Source organism: Lissotriton vulgaris, chromosome 2_1, assembly GCF_964263255.1.
Source record: "Lissotriton vulgaris chromosome 2_1, aLisVul1.2, whole genome shotgun sequence".
NCBI lineage: Eukaryota > Metazoa > Chordata > Amphibia > Caudata > Salamandridae > Lissotriton > Lissotriton vulgaris.
The window spans coordinates 471407314-471426978 of NC_141687.1; the positions used below are offsets into that span (position 1 = coordinate 471407314).

General features: G+C 45.5%; 1 protein-coding gene across 4 annotated transcripts in view; it reads right to left on the minus strand.

Annotated features, from left to right (window-relative positions):
* STAT1 (signal transducer and activator of transcription 1) overlaps positions 1-19665 on the minus strand; it is a 590542-nt gene that overhangs the window by 431205 nt on the left and 139672 nt on the right. For all 4 annotated transcript variants that reach the window (XM_086955384.1, XM_086955383.1, XM_086955382.1 and 1 more), the window contains exon 10: positions 8869-8961. In XM_086955384.1, coding sequence (XP_086811510.1) covers positions 8869-8961 — 93 coding nt within the window. The remainder of the gene's footprint in view (positions 1-8868; positions 8962-19665) is intronic.

The following is a 19665-nucleotide window of genomic DNA, read 5'->3' on the forward strand; positions in this document are numbered from 1 at the left end:
GGCTGCTGCCGGTTGAAGCATCTCTGTTAGGAGGTTAGTCCTGACCACCACCATAGGAAGCTCAAGGTTTAGGGCCTTGGCTGCCCTACGCAACACCACTGCATAAGATGCACCCTCCTCTGTAGCCACAGTAGGGGGGGAGATAGCATGCCAAAGTCTGGGGAGGGGTCCAGACCACTGGCCTCACCCAACCGTTCTCTCCAGTCTGGTTTCTCTAACTGGTCTGCAAGAGGGTCCACAGACCCCTCCCAGCCCTCCTCACCCTCTCCTGTGAGCCACTTAGGGCGGTAGGAACTTCAGGAGAGGAAAGGGGCACAAAAGTACCAGTCGCCGCTGGTCCAGTTGTCGGGCCAGCGCCGCGCCCTCATCAAGGGGGAGGCCTGGGCCGACGCCGGCTGGGGACGCACTGGACTCTGTGCCGGAGGAGGTGTCACGAGGTCGAACACCGCTGATCTGGATCCAGGCCTGGATCCTGAGGGGCCCTGCGGCGCTGGAGCCGCTGACATCGAAGGCCTAGAGACCTCAATCAAGTCTGCAGGGCGGGGGGGGCGCGCCTGTCGATTTGGGCTGCCCGAAGATATAAGGTCAGGCTTCGTAAAAGCTTCGAAGCTGGGCAGGGGTTGCTCCGAGTCCTGGATCGGGAGGGAAGGCCGGAGTCGACCCTACAGGCTCCGCTGGCGGAGCTGGAAGACTCCCTTCTGCGTCACGTCGGCCGATGAAAACGCGAAGATCGACAATGCTTTTTCGCCTTCTTCTTGTGCTTTGACTTACCCAAAGACGAAGACTTTGATGAGTGGTGGTGGTGGTGTCTCCGCGACCGGTCCCGCAACCGGGACCTCGAACGGCACGGAGCCCCGAGAAGCTTTTGCGACCGCTCCTGCAAAGACTTCGGATTCATGGGCCGGCAGTCGGAGCACGACTTTGGGACGGGGTCGGGCTCCAGGCACCAAAGGCACACAAGGTGCAGGTCTGTGACCGACATTACTTTGTGACAGGAGTCACAAGCCTTGAAGCCGTTCCGATGTGACATCCCTCCGTGCACCAGGAGTTGATGGACACAAGAAAGGGTGTCGACAAAAGTCATAAAAACTGGAGTCAAAGAATGACTCAAAGTACCGCTCTCTTCGGATCTGCGCTGACTAGTGGGGAAAAAGAAGAGACATCAGCACGCAAGGTGTGTGTCCAAGTAGATATTGAAATGTCATTCTGGCGACCAAGACACAAACAACGAACGCAGAGTTGACCAGTTGAATTCTAAGGTGAGGAATCCATAACTAATTCTCTATTTCAGATATTAATATGATGGTTTGAGTAAAAGCGGCAGACTTTACAAATGAGCAATAACAAACTTTACTTCCATTAATAATAACCAATGACTTAAACGATACACAATTGGCTGGCTGGTAAAATGGCTTGCAGAAACTTTACTCAGGTCATTTGATTAGTGGCATAATATTATACAATATTCTAGGTTGTGCGAGGTTATCGTTGGTGTACTGCTGACCAATTATTCATCGACCTACAGGACCCCAATTATTAGTTGACCAGAGCGGAATTAGAGTGCTGAATTCGGTTCTGCCATTGTCGCACCAGACTTAATGGGCATGAGAACAACGGACCCGATTTTACCGGCCAGTAAAACTGCTTTGGGGCTGCATTATAGCTTTGGCTCCTTTTCTTGCCCCCGCCCAACACTTTTCAATGGTACAGGGGGCCAATAATGCTCCCCCTACTGTTTTCCTCAACTACTGCCAACCTCCCCACCACCCTCACTCTTATCCCCAGTCAAGCAGAAATCACTCCGGCTCACATTTACCACGTGAACGAGGTACAAGTCAGCGGAGGCTCCGCTGCTAGGGCAGAGGAGGAACATCACCCCACTGCTGTAAATGTAAGCGCAATATAAAAATAAAATGATAACTTTTGCTACTGTAAGTCAGCATTGCGATTGGCCAGGAGATTTTGGAAGGCTGTGTGCTTCCTGATGCAGAGAGGACAGAGGAGAGGCAGAGGCCGGCGGTATTCACGTAAATGCTTTTTAAAACTTGTTTTTTTATTTCACTCCTTCTGATCTCCTGTTCGATAGCAGCCAATAGTTGGAGATAATTTCCACATAAAGGTAATACTGTGCTGCATTCGACCCAGTAAACCCAGGTCTGCATGGTTATTCCCCATTCCATCGAGATAAAGTCGTAATCCCACAGCACTAATGGGATGTTACCAAAAGGTATCTGATTTTACAGGGGACGATTTACCACCCCATCAGTATTTTGCAACTCGTAACTAGAGCCTAGATCGGTTCTTAAAGTTTTAGGCATTTCACATCATCGCTGTTAGGTTATCCTGGGAAAAGAGTAACATGTAAATGTTATGTAATTTGGCCCATATATCCTGAAGGTGGTGCACAACCTGAACCAATCCTTCATTTGCGTTACATGCCCAAACTGCACTTGACTAACCAGCACTTGAATCCCCTATGTCAAATATGCATTTCAGTAACCAATATCGAAACGTCACAAACTCAGTACCACAGAAATAAGTGTCATTGCCAAATTACATCTTCTTCATCCTCACATACAATCCCCCCTTTCTCTAGCACATACCCTCCAATCTCATCCACACGAAGACACGTAGTTTGTGCAATCCATGACCGTTGTATGCTAGAATGTTGAATACAGAAATATCCTCAGACATCAATACTGTGTCCTGAATATTGCTTACAGATATATTTTCTCATAGGTGCAGGTTTTTTATTATTAGCACCAATGGGGAAAAATATGTGTTACCGATATTTATGGTCATGATTCATGTCAGCTGATATTTGATAACAATATTTTGGTAACATCTCCAACCCTATACTCATGGCAATTATGGAAGGTTCGATGCCGCCTGTGGACTGAGACCCATACTGGGCCATCCACAACGCTGGCATGGGAAAACTGGCTTGAGCCCTACATATGTAGCTTGAATGCTGCAGCTTTTTAACGTACAGGCAGATCTGTCAAATAATCTATTTTGACAGAAAGGAACCCTACTTTTAAATATTAAGCATGTCACCTTTAATTAAGCGCTATATAAAACCTTAAAAATAAATAAATCTTGTGGCACAAAAGGTAGGGTGACTAGTAAAATGGAACCAGGTAAAAAATTAGGGTTGGCATGTTTCTGCAGGTTTCTAGCATGTTTGTGCAGTTAATAGCTCCAAAAAGCTATTTCCACAAACAAAGCACGTCGATTTTTCTATGAGAAAAACCAAAGTACAATTCCAATATTATTCTTGGTAGCTTCGATTGCTTGGAACAAGCTACATAATTAATTCAACCACCATTTAAAATCTTTATTAAAAATCTAATTTAATGATGAAGTTGTATATTTCTCAGACATCTAAAGGAAAAGTAACTTTTAGAAAGTTAGACTTTACCTGCCTGAAGTTTCAGTAGGCTAATTATCATACTGCAGTTGCCCCACTGTCGCTACCTTTCCTTGATGAGCTGTGATAACTGCTACCAGAACAGCAATATAGAAGTAGACCTTTTACCGGAAGACCTGTGTGCGAGGAATGTGACTTATCCTCAGAGAAGGATTTAGGAACTATATTAACTTAAAGCAAAAGCAGTTTGTTGTGGTTGAGTAAGTGAAGATAGCTCATTTTCCATGACACACCACTGGGTGGGGTACCAGCCTCCACCTGGAGAAGAATGATTCTGCCATCCTGATTTGTCCTGAGAATTGTGCACTGAGGTATAGTTTGAGTAAAGCAAATAGGATGTACTGCAAGAGGGAAGGTTTGCAATTGGCTGTTTAGCGAGTGCCCAGGAGTTTCCCCACCCACTAGCTAATGAGGCCTACAAAAATTAAACCGCAACAAAAGCTTCTCTGAACACATCTGGAAACGTGGAGTGTGGAGAACTTAAGGGCTAGACCTGCTGCCACTTTCACGCAAGACGCAGAAGAGGACGCCAAGGGTCATTTGGCTGATGACTTGTGTGCTACAGGGCCACGAAAAGCTGAAAAAGGCATTTTCCTGGAGTGAATAGCTGACCAGTGGTAAGTCGACCTGGACTGAATTGTGCTCTCTGCTGGAGTGGGTCTGGGTTAACCACAGATTCTGCACCTTTAGAACAGATACCAAAGCAGTAACTTCCATGGTGGTGGGAATGTGGAATGATTCAGATCAAAACATCCTACAGGCATGAATGGCTAAAAAAGTCCTTACTGTCAGACCTGGCTGTTAAAGTAATAGTGTGATGCAGACGTTGCAGCATGACAAACATCAAATATCAAGGACAGCTCATTTGTATCAGCATTGGCCCTGGTGGAATGGACCCGCAATCCCTCTGGAGGCTGCTTCTTGGCCAACATATGTAATGCAGCAGACTATATACCCGGTCCTCTCTGGACTGCCTGGTCTTATTTTGTCCTAGAAAATCTTACATAGAGCTATTGTTCACCCAATGGTCTTTGGTATGATCAATGCAAAAGCTCATCACTCTTCTGGAGTCCACACAATGGAGTCTCTCCTCTCTTGATGGTTGAGGGAGCAAAGGTCAGAAGTGTGATCGGCTGAACAACAAGAAAGGAACTCTAATCATCAGTACTAGTTTATTTAGAAACAGAAGATCCTCCCAAATTGTCAGGATGACCAGAGGACAGATGCTAATGCCCAGAAGATTTAGATACCACACTTCTCTGGCTCAATCCAGAACCACTAGGATGACTCGGGCCCAGCCGTTTCTTATCTTCCGAACCCTTATCATGAGAAGTAGCAGCAGGAAGGCAGACAGGAGTCCTGTGCTCCACTCTTGGTGGAATGTGCCTCTGAGAGCCGGCCTCCTTGGATTCTTTGGCACATAAATGTTTTGACATTGCTTATTCTTGGCTCAGGCAATGAGACAGCCAGGGTTCTACGCATTGCTGGAAGACACCCTACGTCACTGTCGGTGTAATTGCCATTCATGATCCTCTAGGTGTCACTGGTTGAGTGTGTCTGTCCATTTAAAAATCTTTTCAGATGGTGTGTATTCAGGGAAATGCCCCGACTATTCAGCCGGTTGATAAGGCGCCGGGGCTCATGGCACAGGGCTACGGACCCCACTTTGCGCTACTTATTTTAACACCACATGGCAATCGTGTTGTCTGTGAGGACCTGAACCAGCGTCCCCTTGATGGATGGTAGAAAGGCTTTCAGCACCAAATAGTCATCAACTCTAACAAATTAATGTGGAGATGGGTCACTGCCAGACACCGAGTACTCTGATCTCCACCTCTCCCAGATGACCTACCCACCCAGCAGTGATGCTTCTATCACCACTGTTCACTCAGGGTGGAATTTGGAGAGGGGTCTGCTTTTGATCCAACTGTGGTCGAGCAGCCTCCGCTGCATATCTTTTGCAGTTGCCTCTGAATCCTGGATGGAATCTGATAGGGTCCCTTGATGCTGGACACACTGCGACTTCAGATGACATTGCAGAGCTTCCATATGCCAACTAGCATAGTCGGAGAGCAGGGTGCATGAAAGCTCATCTTGCTAGACACCTCAGAGCCACTCTCACTGAGTTCATGGACTGAGAGTGAAATATCAGATCATAACTTGAATGTCCGGTACTCTCTGATCTGGAGGGAAGGCCCAGTAACTCACCGCATCAAGGGAGGCTCTGATATTAAAAAGCCTCTTTGAAAGAGTCAGGCCGGAAATTTGAGTTGTTAGCAAAGAGGTTGTCATTACGAGGTGCTCCGCACAGGAATTTATCTACACTTTTAAGCAATTACAACTGAAGTGCAGCAACATACTGTGGTAGTCCAACAGTGGCACAGCAAATGCCCTATACAGTGGGGAAGTACGAAGAGAAGTAATGGACCCCCACTCCCTTAAGCTACGGAGACACTCAGCCACGCAGACTGTCAGGCTATTGACAGACAACCCAATTCTATTTGAAAAGGATCCAAATTAAGGTGGAGAGATTGTCCTATATACAATAAATTTCAGCTATCAAGTCAGTCCAGGGCTCTGGACCCTAAGTAAGGGGTGTACCTCCCCCTCTGCATATCCCATTTCTGATCTCCATCATGGCTTTGGCATCTCCTTGAAGGCCAAAGGGTCAGTTTAAAATGACTGAGGTTTCAATGATGATGCAGTGGCATTCCTTAAGAAGGCTTTTCACGCCGAAACACGCGCTGAGCAGATATCAAATACAAGCCACAGCACTGGTGAACAATAAAAAATAAAGATTGGTTGTTTGGAGAATTATGCGTAGATATCCAACACAAACCACAGCCAGTGTGAAAAATGAAAAAGAATGGCTAGCAGATTTTGTTAGAACTGTTTTTTAAACTGTGATCGAAATATTTAATATTGTTTCAAAAATTAAAGAAATTATGTGAAATATTAAAATATGCAAGACCAAGTAGGAGATGAATGTTGGTGTATGAAGGTGAATGATATTTTAGCTTATAGATTTCAGTGTCTTTGTGACCTGCAAAAATTGATGTTCAGGACATCCCTTCCGTTCAATTAGAAGGAATGATATTATATTTAACTTTTACTGAGTCACAATAAAAAGACATATGCGAATGAGGTGTTCTATTCTCTGGGCCATACATTTGTATGCATAGACAATATATGCTTATGAACTGAAGTTGAAATTTTGAGGTTGCTGGGGTATTTCATTATTACTTATAGTCAGGTGTTACTTCAGCACGTTGACAGTGAACCCAAAAGATGTTTGGTTTGCGGTCTTTTGGAGTTGGTTGGTGGCTGACTGTGGCAAGCCAGTGGTCAGGGTAGGAGAAGACTGGTACACCAGACCGCTGAAGTTACGCTGCGACCACCACCATCACCTTCGTGAACACCTGAGAGCACTGGTGAGGCCAAAATTGAGCACAGCAAACTGAAAATGCTTGTGGACCACCTTGAACCACATAATAGTGCCTGGGGGCCTACAAAACAGGAACAAGGAAATAGTAGTCTTGTAGGTCCGGTGGTACCATCCAGTCTCATGGATTCACAGCAGATAGAACCTGGGATAGTGTGTGCATCTTGAATGTGTCCTTCCGCAGGAAGAAATTGCGAGATTGAAGATCTAAAATAGAACAAAATCCTCTGTCCTTTTTCAGCACAAGGAAATAACAGAAGTAATATCCAGTAATGACTTCCTTGGCCAGGACTCTCTCTATGGCCCTTTCCAAAAGAAGAGCCTGAACTTAGGAAGTGTTTCTCCATAAGCCATTCTGATGTAGATGAAAGAGGAAGTGGGTCAGAAAGAAATGGAAGGGCATAGCCCCACAGACTCATCGCCAGGTCCAACCCCTCAGATGTCATGGCCAATCCTCAATTGTCTGCTCCAAATGTGAGCGGAATTCCTCCGGAACTGCTGGCAAGGTTTCTATCACCAGGTCCCATAATGCATTGGTTCACCTACCCAGAAAACACCTGTCATTGTGTTACAGAAGGGAGAGGCTAGCTAAAGAGAACTCCAGTTGCCTGCATTCAACAACTCTATGACTTTATATTTAGGTGTGAGGATGGGGAGGTTTAGGGAAAAGACTTGGATTGATCCTGCAAGTGGAAGCCTCAACTACCAGGCTCTCCCGAGTAGGGTGTTGAGTCAACAAGGCAGAGCCACCATGAGCAGGCCTGTAGCGGTATGCTTTTGGTCCTTTTACAGGTGGGTAGGAACATGTTTTAGCCCAGGTGCCCATGAGGGGGCCAGCCAGGACTTTGCTGAATGGCAGCAAGGGCTCAGAATAGGTATGCCTAGGCTGCAGAACTTTAGTGAGGACACACCTTTTTACCTCAACAAACAGCAAGTCCAGGACTTTAGCTGCCCGTCTGATGATCACAGCAAATGAGGCTGTGTCTTCTGTGGAGTTTCAGAGGAGAACCCAACCCAGTGTAAGGGGAATTGTCCTCATGTAGGTACAAATAGAAAGGAAAATGTTACTTACACAGTGAGCATCTGTTCATGGCCTGTAGTGCTGTAGATTCACATGTTTAGCATAATCCTTTCATCTAGCGTTGGGCCCAGATGTGTACAAGTTGTTTTTCTGCATAGAAAGTTTTTCGAGTCATCCTCTTGCTGGTAATGCAGATGGTCATCAAGTCCATTATTATATTGTTTTCCCGCAAAGCGGGTGAGGATGAAATGTTGAAGTAAAGCATTGTATAGATAGATGTTCTTGCTAAAAGATTTAATGATAACCCATAAAAGTAACTACAAACAAACACAAGTGTCAGGAGAGGAGGTGGGGCGCATTTGAATCTACAGCCAGACGTGCCACAAACAGATGCTCACTGGGTATGGAAAATTTTTTGTTCAAGGCGTGTGTGGCTGTAGATGCACATGCTTAGCATAGACTATAAAGCAGACCTTGTAAAGCAGTGCTCTTCCATAAGCGATGGCTAACCTGTGGAGGTTATAGTTGTTTGAAATAATGTATGCAGAACTGCTTCGCCCACAGTAGCTTGTTAAAGGGCTAGCACATCTACACAGTAATGTTTTGTAAATGTATGCAATGTAGACCATGTAGCTACTTTGGATATATATCAGCTATAGATATATTTCTTAGAAAGGCCGTTAAAGGACAAGTTACTTACCTCTGGTAACGCCTTATTTGGTAGAGACAGGATCTAGCCGCAGATTCCTTATCTTAGAATCCTCCCCAGGCATCCTGCTCTTCACTGGTGTTTTAAATGCGTGACCAGTCTGAAGCTGATCAAATCATGATGTTTTACATGCTGACTTTTGTAAGCCTCTTCAATGCATCTACACCAGCATATGACAGCACGTAATCCTGTGGTCTAGGTAAAGTGCTATCTAAATACCACAAGAATTAAAATCACAAATAAAGCATTTGTGGAAACAATCTTACCTTAATTTCACAGTAAACTGTACTCCAGTCTTTAGAACCAGCGGCTTTTGTGGATGGGTTGGCATGCAAGGCTGTCTTTCAACAACAAAGGAACTGCACAGGAAAGGTGAAAGGTGTTTTTATTGTTTTTTGTACCATAGAATTGCTTACAGTACTCAATTAATTTTGAAGTAGATGTATTGCCTAGTTCTTTAGACACTGAACACAGGACAATAGGTACAGCTTTTGTAACTGATACACAGTGTGTGGTGCAATTAGTCTGTGACTCATGTACTAACTTGACTGTACACCTAGGAATTGTCCTAAATGGGAATACATATTGAATAACACAGATAAAAATTATTTATAAAAAGGGTAAATATTCAAAGCCATAGATTTTGGAATTCAAACAAAATCTCCAAAGAGAACAGAATCAGGTCTTTGGTGCTTTAGAGGCACTTAGTACTGGCACTTCTGAATTTCCTTCCCTTGAGTACCAGAACTACTGCTTGGCAAGTAAACGCACCAATCCTATGAGGAGCCGGGCGCAGGCTCAGGTCAGGTATGTGTGCACTTCACAACAGGTGTTGCAAGAGCTCTGTTACTGGTGAAATAGGCAGTAGAATGTGTATGTACTCCACTCAATCTAGCGTCAGTGCTGCCCCTCTAAGCCGCTGCTAAATTTCTCATCAGCACCTCATTTTGCTTACCTAAGGGCTGTTGCAGGTGTGGATCACACTGCTTGGTAATGCAGAGCCCGATCAGGCCTGTGTTACAGACCAGTGCCTGCCAAGTATTGTGACACACAGGAAATCCGTAAGATGATGTGATGTAAATGTAAATGTATTGGCATTTATATAGCGCACTACTTACCCGTAGGGTCCCAAGGCGCTTCGACCGCTGCGAAACCCTTCCTGGCTTCCCTGAGAGATGGTCCCTTAATTGGTATCTCCAGGGTGAGACCAGGCATCCCCGGCGGTCTGGTGGGGCCGTTAGTGAAGATGAGGCAAGCTAATGCCCAGAGTTGCCGAGTGTGATCGCTGATCAGAGTGGGCACCGAGGCGAGAGAATTATCGAGTCCGCTGACCCTGGTCCAGAAACCTGCCGCGCCGGGAATCGAGCCCTGGTCCCGGGCCGTCCTCTGCTCTCGGGTCTGCCGCCTCTAACCAGTGAGCCACACTACTTCACTATGATGTATTCTGTATTCTGTAGATGAGCTGAGGAAGGAAGAGGATGGCTACCGACCATAAGACAGACTGAGCAGATACCTTTAAAGCACAGCCAGGATGCAGAATTTGTAATAATAAAACACTGTATTGAATGCTTGTGTGTTGGGCTGTCTCAGCGTGCAAATGCCTGAATGTATATGTCCTTGTGTGCGTGAAGCAGAAATGCACTATGTAGTACTAGATAAAAAAGGTATTATATTTCAGCAAATGATGCAAACTTTTCTTGTAAGTGTAATAGAGTTTTGTAGAACACAGGCTGCTTTTAAATTGCATATACTGGACATAGAACATGCTTGATGGAAGCATATATAATACCTTGTGTATTTTGGGTATTGAAAGAATCAAAAGGTAATGCACAGCACTATAAAGATGAGTAACTAAATAAAACAATAGGTGCTAATCACCCCCCAATGAGCAAACCTTTATTAACTGCTCACTATATAACCTCTATATTGATCCTTACTCACCCCAATCCAACTAAGAAAACTATGTAGCTAGTGCTACTTGTTTTGCTACCTCAGGCACCAGGCGCAAGGTTAGCTAGCTTGCACCCTTACACAGGACCGTGCAACTCAGCCCAGGAGGGCTGGATACAAAGGGGAAGTAGTTATTTGTAAGAATATTTCATAAATGTGCCAATAACCAATATTATTGTTAATTGCAATGAGTCTATTGGCTTACACTGTATTTTGAAACTTCACCATTTTCCTTTTTCCGCTCCTAACCTGATTTCAGTGGTGACATCCACAAATGCAAAGCCTACAAAATGTATTTCCTCTTAAGTAAATTTCCATTTATAAGGATGCTGTTTTTCAAATGAATCCCCTCTGAGTCTGAAACTGTTCTATTTCAAAGTGAGTAAGTAGAAAGAATTCAATATAAATGCACGGAGAGCAGTGGTAGCAAAGACATATTTTCAGTCATAGAATACTCATTGTTTGAGAGGAGTCAGTGTACAATTCAAGTGGTCACCGCTGGCTTCACAACAAATACGGAAATACATGTGTCATCTCTATTCACAAATAGATTTTATGCTCCTATAACCAAAACAAGCCTACTTGTACAGGAGGCAGATATGATGTTATCAGCAGGGCCCATAATAAAAATAAAATATATTACCCCAGATACTCTGCACATATGATTCTAACACTTCTGACCATGTGTAAAGCTTAACACTTTCTACCAAAAGAGATTGACAATTTGTAAGCAGTCACATAATGAAAATATAAGAAACCTAAATGGGCCTAGTAACAGTGTTCACAATACCATTCTCTTAATACATCAAGTTGTAAACACAAAGACAACACTAAAGTAATAATAAAGTAAAAACAAAAACAGTGGCACTGAAGGGAACTACCTTTTGTGTACATGTGCTTCTTGTGAAAGAGTGAAATGCAATCATTCAAAGTGAAGTTAGCTAGTGGCTGAAGTAAGCCGACCCTTTGCCCCATGCTGTATGCTATAGCAGGGTTGAATTACAAATAACAGACCAATGGATGAAGAGAGCAATCTGAAAGCCTCTTTAAGTAAGCATATTTTATTTATAATTTTAGGAAAATCAAAAGATCTCGACTGAAGCAAACCTAAAAAACATATCCAAGTGCCACCTCTTTAGAGACTTTACCTACATATTTTGCAAAAATATAATTTTAAATAGAATATAGATGTGGGAAACGCTCAATGATCATTTATGACCTTTTTAAAACAACACCACGCGATGAATTATAAATACCACATTCTACTCACATTATGATAAAGGTTTCACCTCTTTGTTAACAATATAGAGTACATGTGGTAAGGCTGTGCACGGTTTCCTGTTGTGATAAAGTGCTCTCCATCCCAACAGGAGGTTGGAGGGAGAGATGTGACTATTAGCATTCTCACCTGTCACAGTAGACCCTCTTAGCCCAATGCAGTGTTTTTGGTAACACTTGAGCCGTCTAGGTAAACATCAAGTGGGCAGCGATGGCGTTCCTGTCCCATTCCAAACACTGCCACAGAAGATTTGGGCAAGCTTCAGATAAGGGTATGTCTGCTATGGGGCACCCATTTGTTTCTCCTTCACATGCCCAAATGCACCAGACTTAGAGGCCACAATATGGACTGACTCCGTATGCTGGGCAGCCATCACTCCAACTCCAAAGGTTGAAGGGAAATGTCCATAAAATCAAGCTGAGGGAAGATGATAAGCCAGTAGTGAGGAAGGTAGGTCACTTTCCCATTCATGTCAGAAGCCACGCCTTGTGAATTAGAGAGATAGAAAAAAGAAGGGATCATTGAACCAGTGGAAGAAAAGAGAGTGGTTGACTCTTGTTGCTGCATGCAAGTATACCTGAACAGGTCAGGCTGAGTACAGAAATGATGTAGCTGAAAAGTTGTGCTGTGATAGATTAAGGATTGCAGTAATTTACCATGAATCTACAGATGTACATGCCAAGAACAAATGCTGACAGGATAACATAATCCATTCGAGGCATGTGTGCTGTAGATACACATGCGTTGCATAGACTATATTGCAGTATTCTCCAAAGCGGTAGCCAACCAGTGAGTGTTGCAGTTGTCTGAAAAAGTGTTTTAGCACTGCTTGTGCTAATACATCCACACAATAACCGTGCACATACTGGCTGTGCCCGGGCCAATAACATGACCATTCGCCCCGGAGGAGGCTGGGCTGGACCCCCTCTTGGTTTGAAGGAAGGGGGCAGACAATTATTTGCCACGGATTGTTTTACTGGCAAATTGAGTTGGAGGTGGTAAGCCAGAAGCCAAAGTATACAGTGGACTTGCATAAACAAGGCAGGACGCGAGAATAAATCAAAGATCTGTCTAAATGCAGGTAGAATATGGATGTACACTAAAACATAAACGTACGGTCCGCAAGTTTGAAGAGGTGGTCAGAACTAACTCTGAGGATCACCTCAGACCTCTCACGTTTTGAGCAAATATAAGGGGACACAACCAAGTCCAGGTCCTGAGGAGAACCCCCCCAGTAAGATGGGGTTTGTTATGTTATGTTATCTAGGTATTTGTAAAGCGCGCTGCTACTCGTGGAGTTTCCCAGAGCTACGAAAAGACCACGTAACACAGAACCAGAGAACACCAGAAATTAAAACATGCCAGGCTATAGTCGAAAATGCCATGTTTTTAGTTTCTTTCTGAAGGAGAGGAGACCCTGTACCTGTCTCAGAGAGAGGGGTGGGCTATTCCTTAGCGACAAGACCACCACTTGAAAGGATCTGCCACCCACCAAGGAGTGAAAAAAGTAGGCATAGACGTCAACAGCTGTACTGAGGATCTCAAGGCCCGTTGTGGAACATAGTGCTGGAACCTTTCTCCAAGATATGGGACCCCTATCTAATAGAAGGCCTTAAAAACCAAGACGATCGCTTTAAACTGATTCCTTTTACAAACTGGCAGCCAGTTCAATGAAGCCAAAAGAGGAGTAATTTATGTCCGGGAGCATTTTTTTGGACCTTGATGAAAAAATGGCTCTGGCCGCCGCCTTCTGGACCACTTGGAGGTGGGCGAGTAAGTGGTCTGGAAGTCCCAGATACAGGGCATTCGCATAGTCCAGTCTCAATACCACCAGGGCCTGGACTACCGTCCTGCATGAGACCGGAAGGAGAGGGAGAAAGTTCCTTAACATTTTCAATAATCCAAAGCAGGATCCGGCCACAGATTGGATCTGAGTCTTCAGAGACAGGGCAGCATCCAACTTAATCCCAAGATTTTTCATTTACATTTACATTTACAATCCACATAGGGATGGGAGCCGAAAAAAATAGTCTCCGATTTCTCGGGATTACATTTCAATTGGTTTTGCCTGAGTCACCGAAATACTTCTGGTAGGCAGGTGTTAATCATACTGCAGTTGAAAACGGCACCCCTCTCACAGCAAAACGACAGTTGTGTGTCGTTCGCATACAACACTATTTTAGCACCGTGTTTCTCAGCGAGGAGCGCAAGAAGGGCCATATACAGATTAATCAATCAATCAATCAATCATCGCATTTATATAGCGCACTACTCACCCAGAGGGTCTCAAGGCGCTGGGGGAGGGGGGTCCGCTACTGCTCGAACAGCCAGGTCTTGAGTTGCTTCCTGAAGGCGAGGTGGTCCTGGGTCAGGCGGAGGTGGGTGGGGAGGGAGTTCCATGTCTTGGCGGCGAGGTAGGAGAAGGACCGTCCCCCTGTGGTGGCTCTTCGGATGCGGGGGACGGCGGCGAGGGCGTGGCTGGTCGATCGAAGCTGGCGTAAACAAAGTTGGGCTCAAAATTGAGCCTTGAGGAACCCCCACATTCATAGGAGTAATAGGGGCAGAAAAAGGAGGTGACCAGATGCTTTGTATTCGGTCACTCAAAAAGGAGTTGAACCATCTAAGAACCAAGCCTCCAATACTCCCCCTCCTGAAGTCTACTCAGGAGTCTAATGTGGGGCACGGTATCGAAGGCCGCGGAGAGGTCCAACAACACCAGCGACGCATTGCCCCCTTTATCTAGGGTAGTTTTAATGCTTTCAGACACTTCTAGTAGAGCAGTTTTGGTGCTGAAGTTTGCTCTAAACCCCGACTGACTAGGTGCAGAAGATGGTTGGCCTCCACAAATTCCGTAATGACCATATTGACATATTTTTCCTTGGAAACAAAAAGGGCAGCAATGATAGAGGCCTATAATTACCGACAACCAGTGTTTTTTTTTTAAAAGCGGAAGAATTTTAGCATGCTTCCAGCCTTGGGGCATCAGCCGCACCTCCAAGGAGGTGTTCAGAACTAAATTGACAGCCGGGTTAATATCATCTGCAATAGATGCCAGTGTTTTCGCTGGGCAGGCATCAGAAGGAGACCGGCACTTAAGAGCCTTCATCAATTCAAGGAATTTCTCCAATGAGATGGCGGGGAACTGCATAAGGGTAGAGCCAGTGCTAGAGCTAACATGGGTGGCAGGTCCATGACTGCCTCCAGTACAGATAGCTGGGCTTCAAAGGAGTCTTTGATAATTTAAATTTTGTCATGAAAAAAAACAGGCCAGATGATCAAACCAATTAATGGAAGGGGAAAAAGGGCTGCTGATAGCCTTGGGAGATGCAAAGTCCTTAACAATTTTAAAAAAGTTATCTGCTTTTATTATCCGCCTGTTCAATTTTGATGTAAAGAAAGGTTTCTATTCTTCATGGACCTTTTCATAGTGGTCTTTCAGGGCCTGATTAAAAATAGTTTTTTTCGTGGGCTCATAGTTAGTCCGCCACTCTCTTTCAAGGTGTTTGCAAACACTTTTGCTCTTCCTAATTGCCTAGGTAAACCAAGGGGCAGAGGCTCTATTTGTTTTGGCTACCCGGGTAATATGAGGGGCAAGCTCTAAGGAACGTAAATGAAGTCAGTTTTCAAGGGAGAGGACATCACTCTCAAGGTCTCCACTATTGGGGATAGGATGATAGCTAAGAGAGCTATGCAATGCCTCTGGGGTAAGCTGATGAAAATGCCTAAAACTGCGAGTCCGGGGTTTACCATGTGGTTGGAAACTGCCTAACTCCCGGCGGATTCTAAAACCTAGCAGAAAATGGTCTGACCATGCTACAGGGAGAGGCGCATCCATTTCAATCCGCTTCGATGAGAACATCTGTTCCAGCTTATGACCCTTTTAATGGGTAGGGCGGCAAACAAACGGAGTCAGGTTGAGTATGCCAAGAAATTCGCGCAGCCCCATAGACTCAGGTTCCGTGGGGTTATCCATATGAATATTGAAATCCCCGAGAACCAGACAATGATTATATTTGGTGGCAATAGGAGAGATAGCCTGGATAATATACTCCAGGAACTTCCCGCCGGCACCGGCGGTCTGTAGATTAATACCCCTGCAGTAGATTGGTGGGCAGAGACAGTTAAAAAAAAAAAATCAAGGCTTTCAGCCCCCTCTTACTCCACAGTCAAGAGCAACAGGTAACTGAAAGAAATCCTAAAGATCAAGGCCACACCCCCGCCCCTGCCCTCCCCTCAGGTCGATCCTTTCTTAGGATCTGATAACCAGGGGGGATCGCACTGGCAATAGTGGGGTTGGAGGCTTCCGTTAACCAAGTTTCGGTTAAAAACATCATGTCAGGAGTTAAATCTACTAACAGGTCATGGAGCTGAAGCTCATGTGTTGTAGATGGATTGTAATGATGATCACAAGTAGCCAGGAGGTATATCCATGTAAGAGGTTTATTGGTAATTAGTTTCAGGTTCCATACGAGTCTTTAGTAGGTCTTAAGAAGATCATATGGAAGGTCCCACCAGGAGCTTCATGGTTGCTGCTCAGCCCACTCTCTTCAACTGTCATTCTCCACACACAACCAGGCACATTCACATTCTACTCTCTCTGTCATCAAGCATTCCAACATTCCACGCAGACATCACAGTCATTCTGGCTGAGCAACTAGGAAGGAGATGAATCAAGGAACAACATATCCCATTTCCGTCGATAGCAAATAAAGACAATAATTTGCAACATAGCACCTTGAAAATAAAAATGAAGATACTTGCAATATTGCACACCATTCATATAAGAGAAATCATAAAAGTACAGTGATAAGGAAGAAAGAAACGACTAGGTAGTAGAGAGTGACTAGAATGGAGGGAGGAAGAAACAGTGCAAACATTCAAAGGATAGCACATAACCTTCCCTCGAAGAAAAAAAAAAAAAAATTATAGGCAATAATAGAAAAAATTGCATGAAAAACGTTGCTTGTAACACATTCAAGTATAGCATCATGAGAGTGAAGAAAGAAGAGAAATAGGAAAAATATGTAAATAAAAACAAATATGCTACTTACCAGTATGCATCTTTTCTTGGCATGTAGGGCTGCTGACATTCATATCTGTGCATAGATCGCCGCCTAGTGTTGGGTCCGGATGATTGCACATTGTTGTCCTGGAAGAGTCTTCGAAGTATCACGAGATAGGTGGCTCCTCCCCTGGACTACAGTGCTCATGGGCATTGACTCCATCCTCAGATTGTTTTTAGCCATTGTGGCCAAGATGGAGTGAAACTCAGTGAATGATGACCATGCTAGAAGTATATGTGAATTCTGCAGCTGCTACAGGCGCCGGGAGGAGGGCGGGCGATATGAATGTCAGCAGCCCTACATGCCAAGAACAGATGCATACTGGTAAGTAGCATATTCGGTTCGAGGCATGTGGGCTGCTGAATTCATATCTGTGCATAGAATACATAGCAGTCCCTCCATTAGCGGCGGCCGCCCGTGCCAGCTGCAGCAGTTTGGAAAAGTGTTTTGAGAACAGCCTGCCCTACAGCTGCCTGCTGTTTGGAGTGCACATCAACACAATAATGCTTTGTAAATGTGTGTGTGGTAGACCATGTGGCTGCTCTACATATGTCTTCCAAAGGAATGTTTCCAAGGAATGCCATAGAGGCCCCCCAACTCTCTGGTGGAGTGGGCCCTTGGTGGAATGGTGAGAGTACGTTTTGCTTTCAGATAGCAGATCTGGATACATTTAACGATCCACCTAGCAATACCAGGCTTGGAAATAGGGTTACCTTTGTGGTGCGGTGCAAAGGCGACAAAGAGTTGCTTAGTCTTCCTAAAATCCTTGGTCCTATCGATGTAATACATCAGGGCCCTTTTGACGTCAAGGGTGTGGCGCATTCTCTCCGCCAATGACTCTGGTTTTGGAAGAAAACAGGCAATTTAATAGTCTGGTTGATATGGAATTGAGACACAACTTTGGGTAGAAATTTAGGGTTAGTGCGAAGCACCACCCTGTTTGAATGAATTTGAATAAATGGCTCTTGGATAGTTAGGGCTTGTAATTCGCGAACTCTCCGTAGCGATGTAATCGCTATGAGGAAAGCCACTTTCCACGTTAAGAACTGAATCTCACAGGAGTGCATTTTCTCAAAGGGAGGACCCATCAGCCGGGTGAGGTCCACATTGAGGTTCCACTCCGGAGCTGGTGGAGTCCGCGGAGTAATGACTCATTTGAGTCCTTCCAGAAAAGCCTTAATGGCAGGCACCCTGAAGAGGGAGAGGTGCTGCCTATTTTGGAGATAAGCGGCCATCGCAGATAGATGTATGCGAATGGAAGTATAGGCCAGATTACATTTGTACAGATGGAAGAGGTAACAGATGATGTTCTGAATAGAAGCATCTAGCGGGTTAATGTTGTGGTCTGCGCAATAAATGACAAACCACTTCCATTTTGCTGCATAGCATGCTCTGGTGGTGGGCTTCCTCGCCTCCCGAATGATGTCCATACAGTCGGAAGGCAAGTGCAGGTAGCCAAACTCTAGGACTTCAGGAGCCAGATCGCCAGGTTGAGCTGTTGCGGATCTGGATGCTGAATGTCGCCATGGCTCTGCATCAGAAGGCTGGGTGTGAGACGTAGCCTCTGATGCGGTACCACAGATAGTTCCAGAAACGTGGTGTACCATGGTTGGCGAGCCCACGTTGGAGCAACCAGGATGAGAGTCATCGAGTGCTGCCTGAGCTTGCGTGCCACCAGCGGTATCAAGGGTGCTGGGGGAAAAGCGTACGCAAATTTGCCTGACCAGTTCATCCATATCGCATTGCCCTGAGACTGTGGGTGTGGGAACCTGGCGGCGAAGCTTTGGCATTTTGCGTTCTCCCTTGTGGCGAAGAGGTCGATCTCTGGATGACCCCACCTTTGGAAGTACGGTTGGAGTACTGATGGATGTATCTCCCACTCGTGCATTTGGTGGCTGTGCCTGCTGAGCAGGTCCGCCATCTGATTGTCCTTGCCCGGGAGGTGTTCTGCCATGAGGAAGATGTTCCTCTGAATGGCCCACTTCCACATGCTCCGAGCCAGATGAGACAGCTGCGGAGAGTGTGTTCCTCCCTGCTTCTGAATGTAGTACATTGCCGTCATGTTGTCCGTCCGGATCAACACGACCTTGTTGCACAGATGTACTTTGAAGGCTTTTAGTGCCATGAAGATCGCCATCAGTTCTAGAACATTGATGTGCATCTTCCTCTGCTGTTGCGTCCATAGTCCCTGCCCAGTGTAATGGAGTACATGAGCTCCCCATCCCTGGAGAGAAGCGTCCGTCGTCAGGATGATCTGTGGCACAGGCTCTTGGAACGGTCGGCCCTTGCAAAGGTTTCGTGGATTCCACCAATGCAGAGATTTGTATGCCCGACCGCTCACCAACACTAGGTCTTTCAACTGCCCGTGAGCCTGAGTCCACTGACGTGCTAAGCACTCCTGAAGCGGCTGCATATGTAGCCTCGCGTGCGGGACTATGGAAATGCAGGAGGCCATCATGCCTATCAACTGCATGAACACTCTTGCTGGAAGCGAGTGTTGAGGTCTGAACTTTTGTAACAGCGATTGAATGCTGCTGACTCTCACTGAATTCGGCTGTGCTGTGGCCGCCAGAGTGTTTATGGTCGCACCCAGATACTGCCGTACGTGGGCGGGCTGGAGGTGGGATTTTGGGTAATTCAGTGAGAATCCCAGATCGTGCAGGAGGTGAATGGTGTGGGACATGTGGGCGGCACATTGCTGGGCCGACTTCCGGATAGGGGTAGACGTGGATGTTTCGTCTCCGGAGATGCGCCGCCACTGTCGCCAGGCA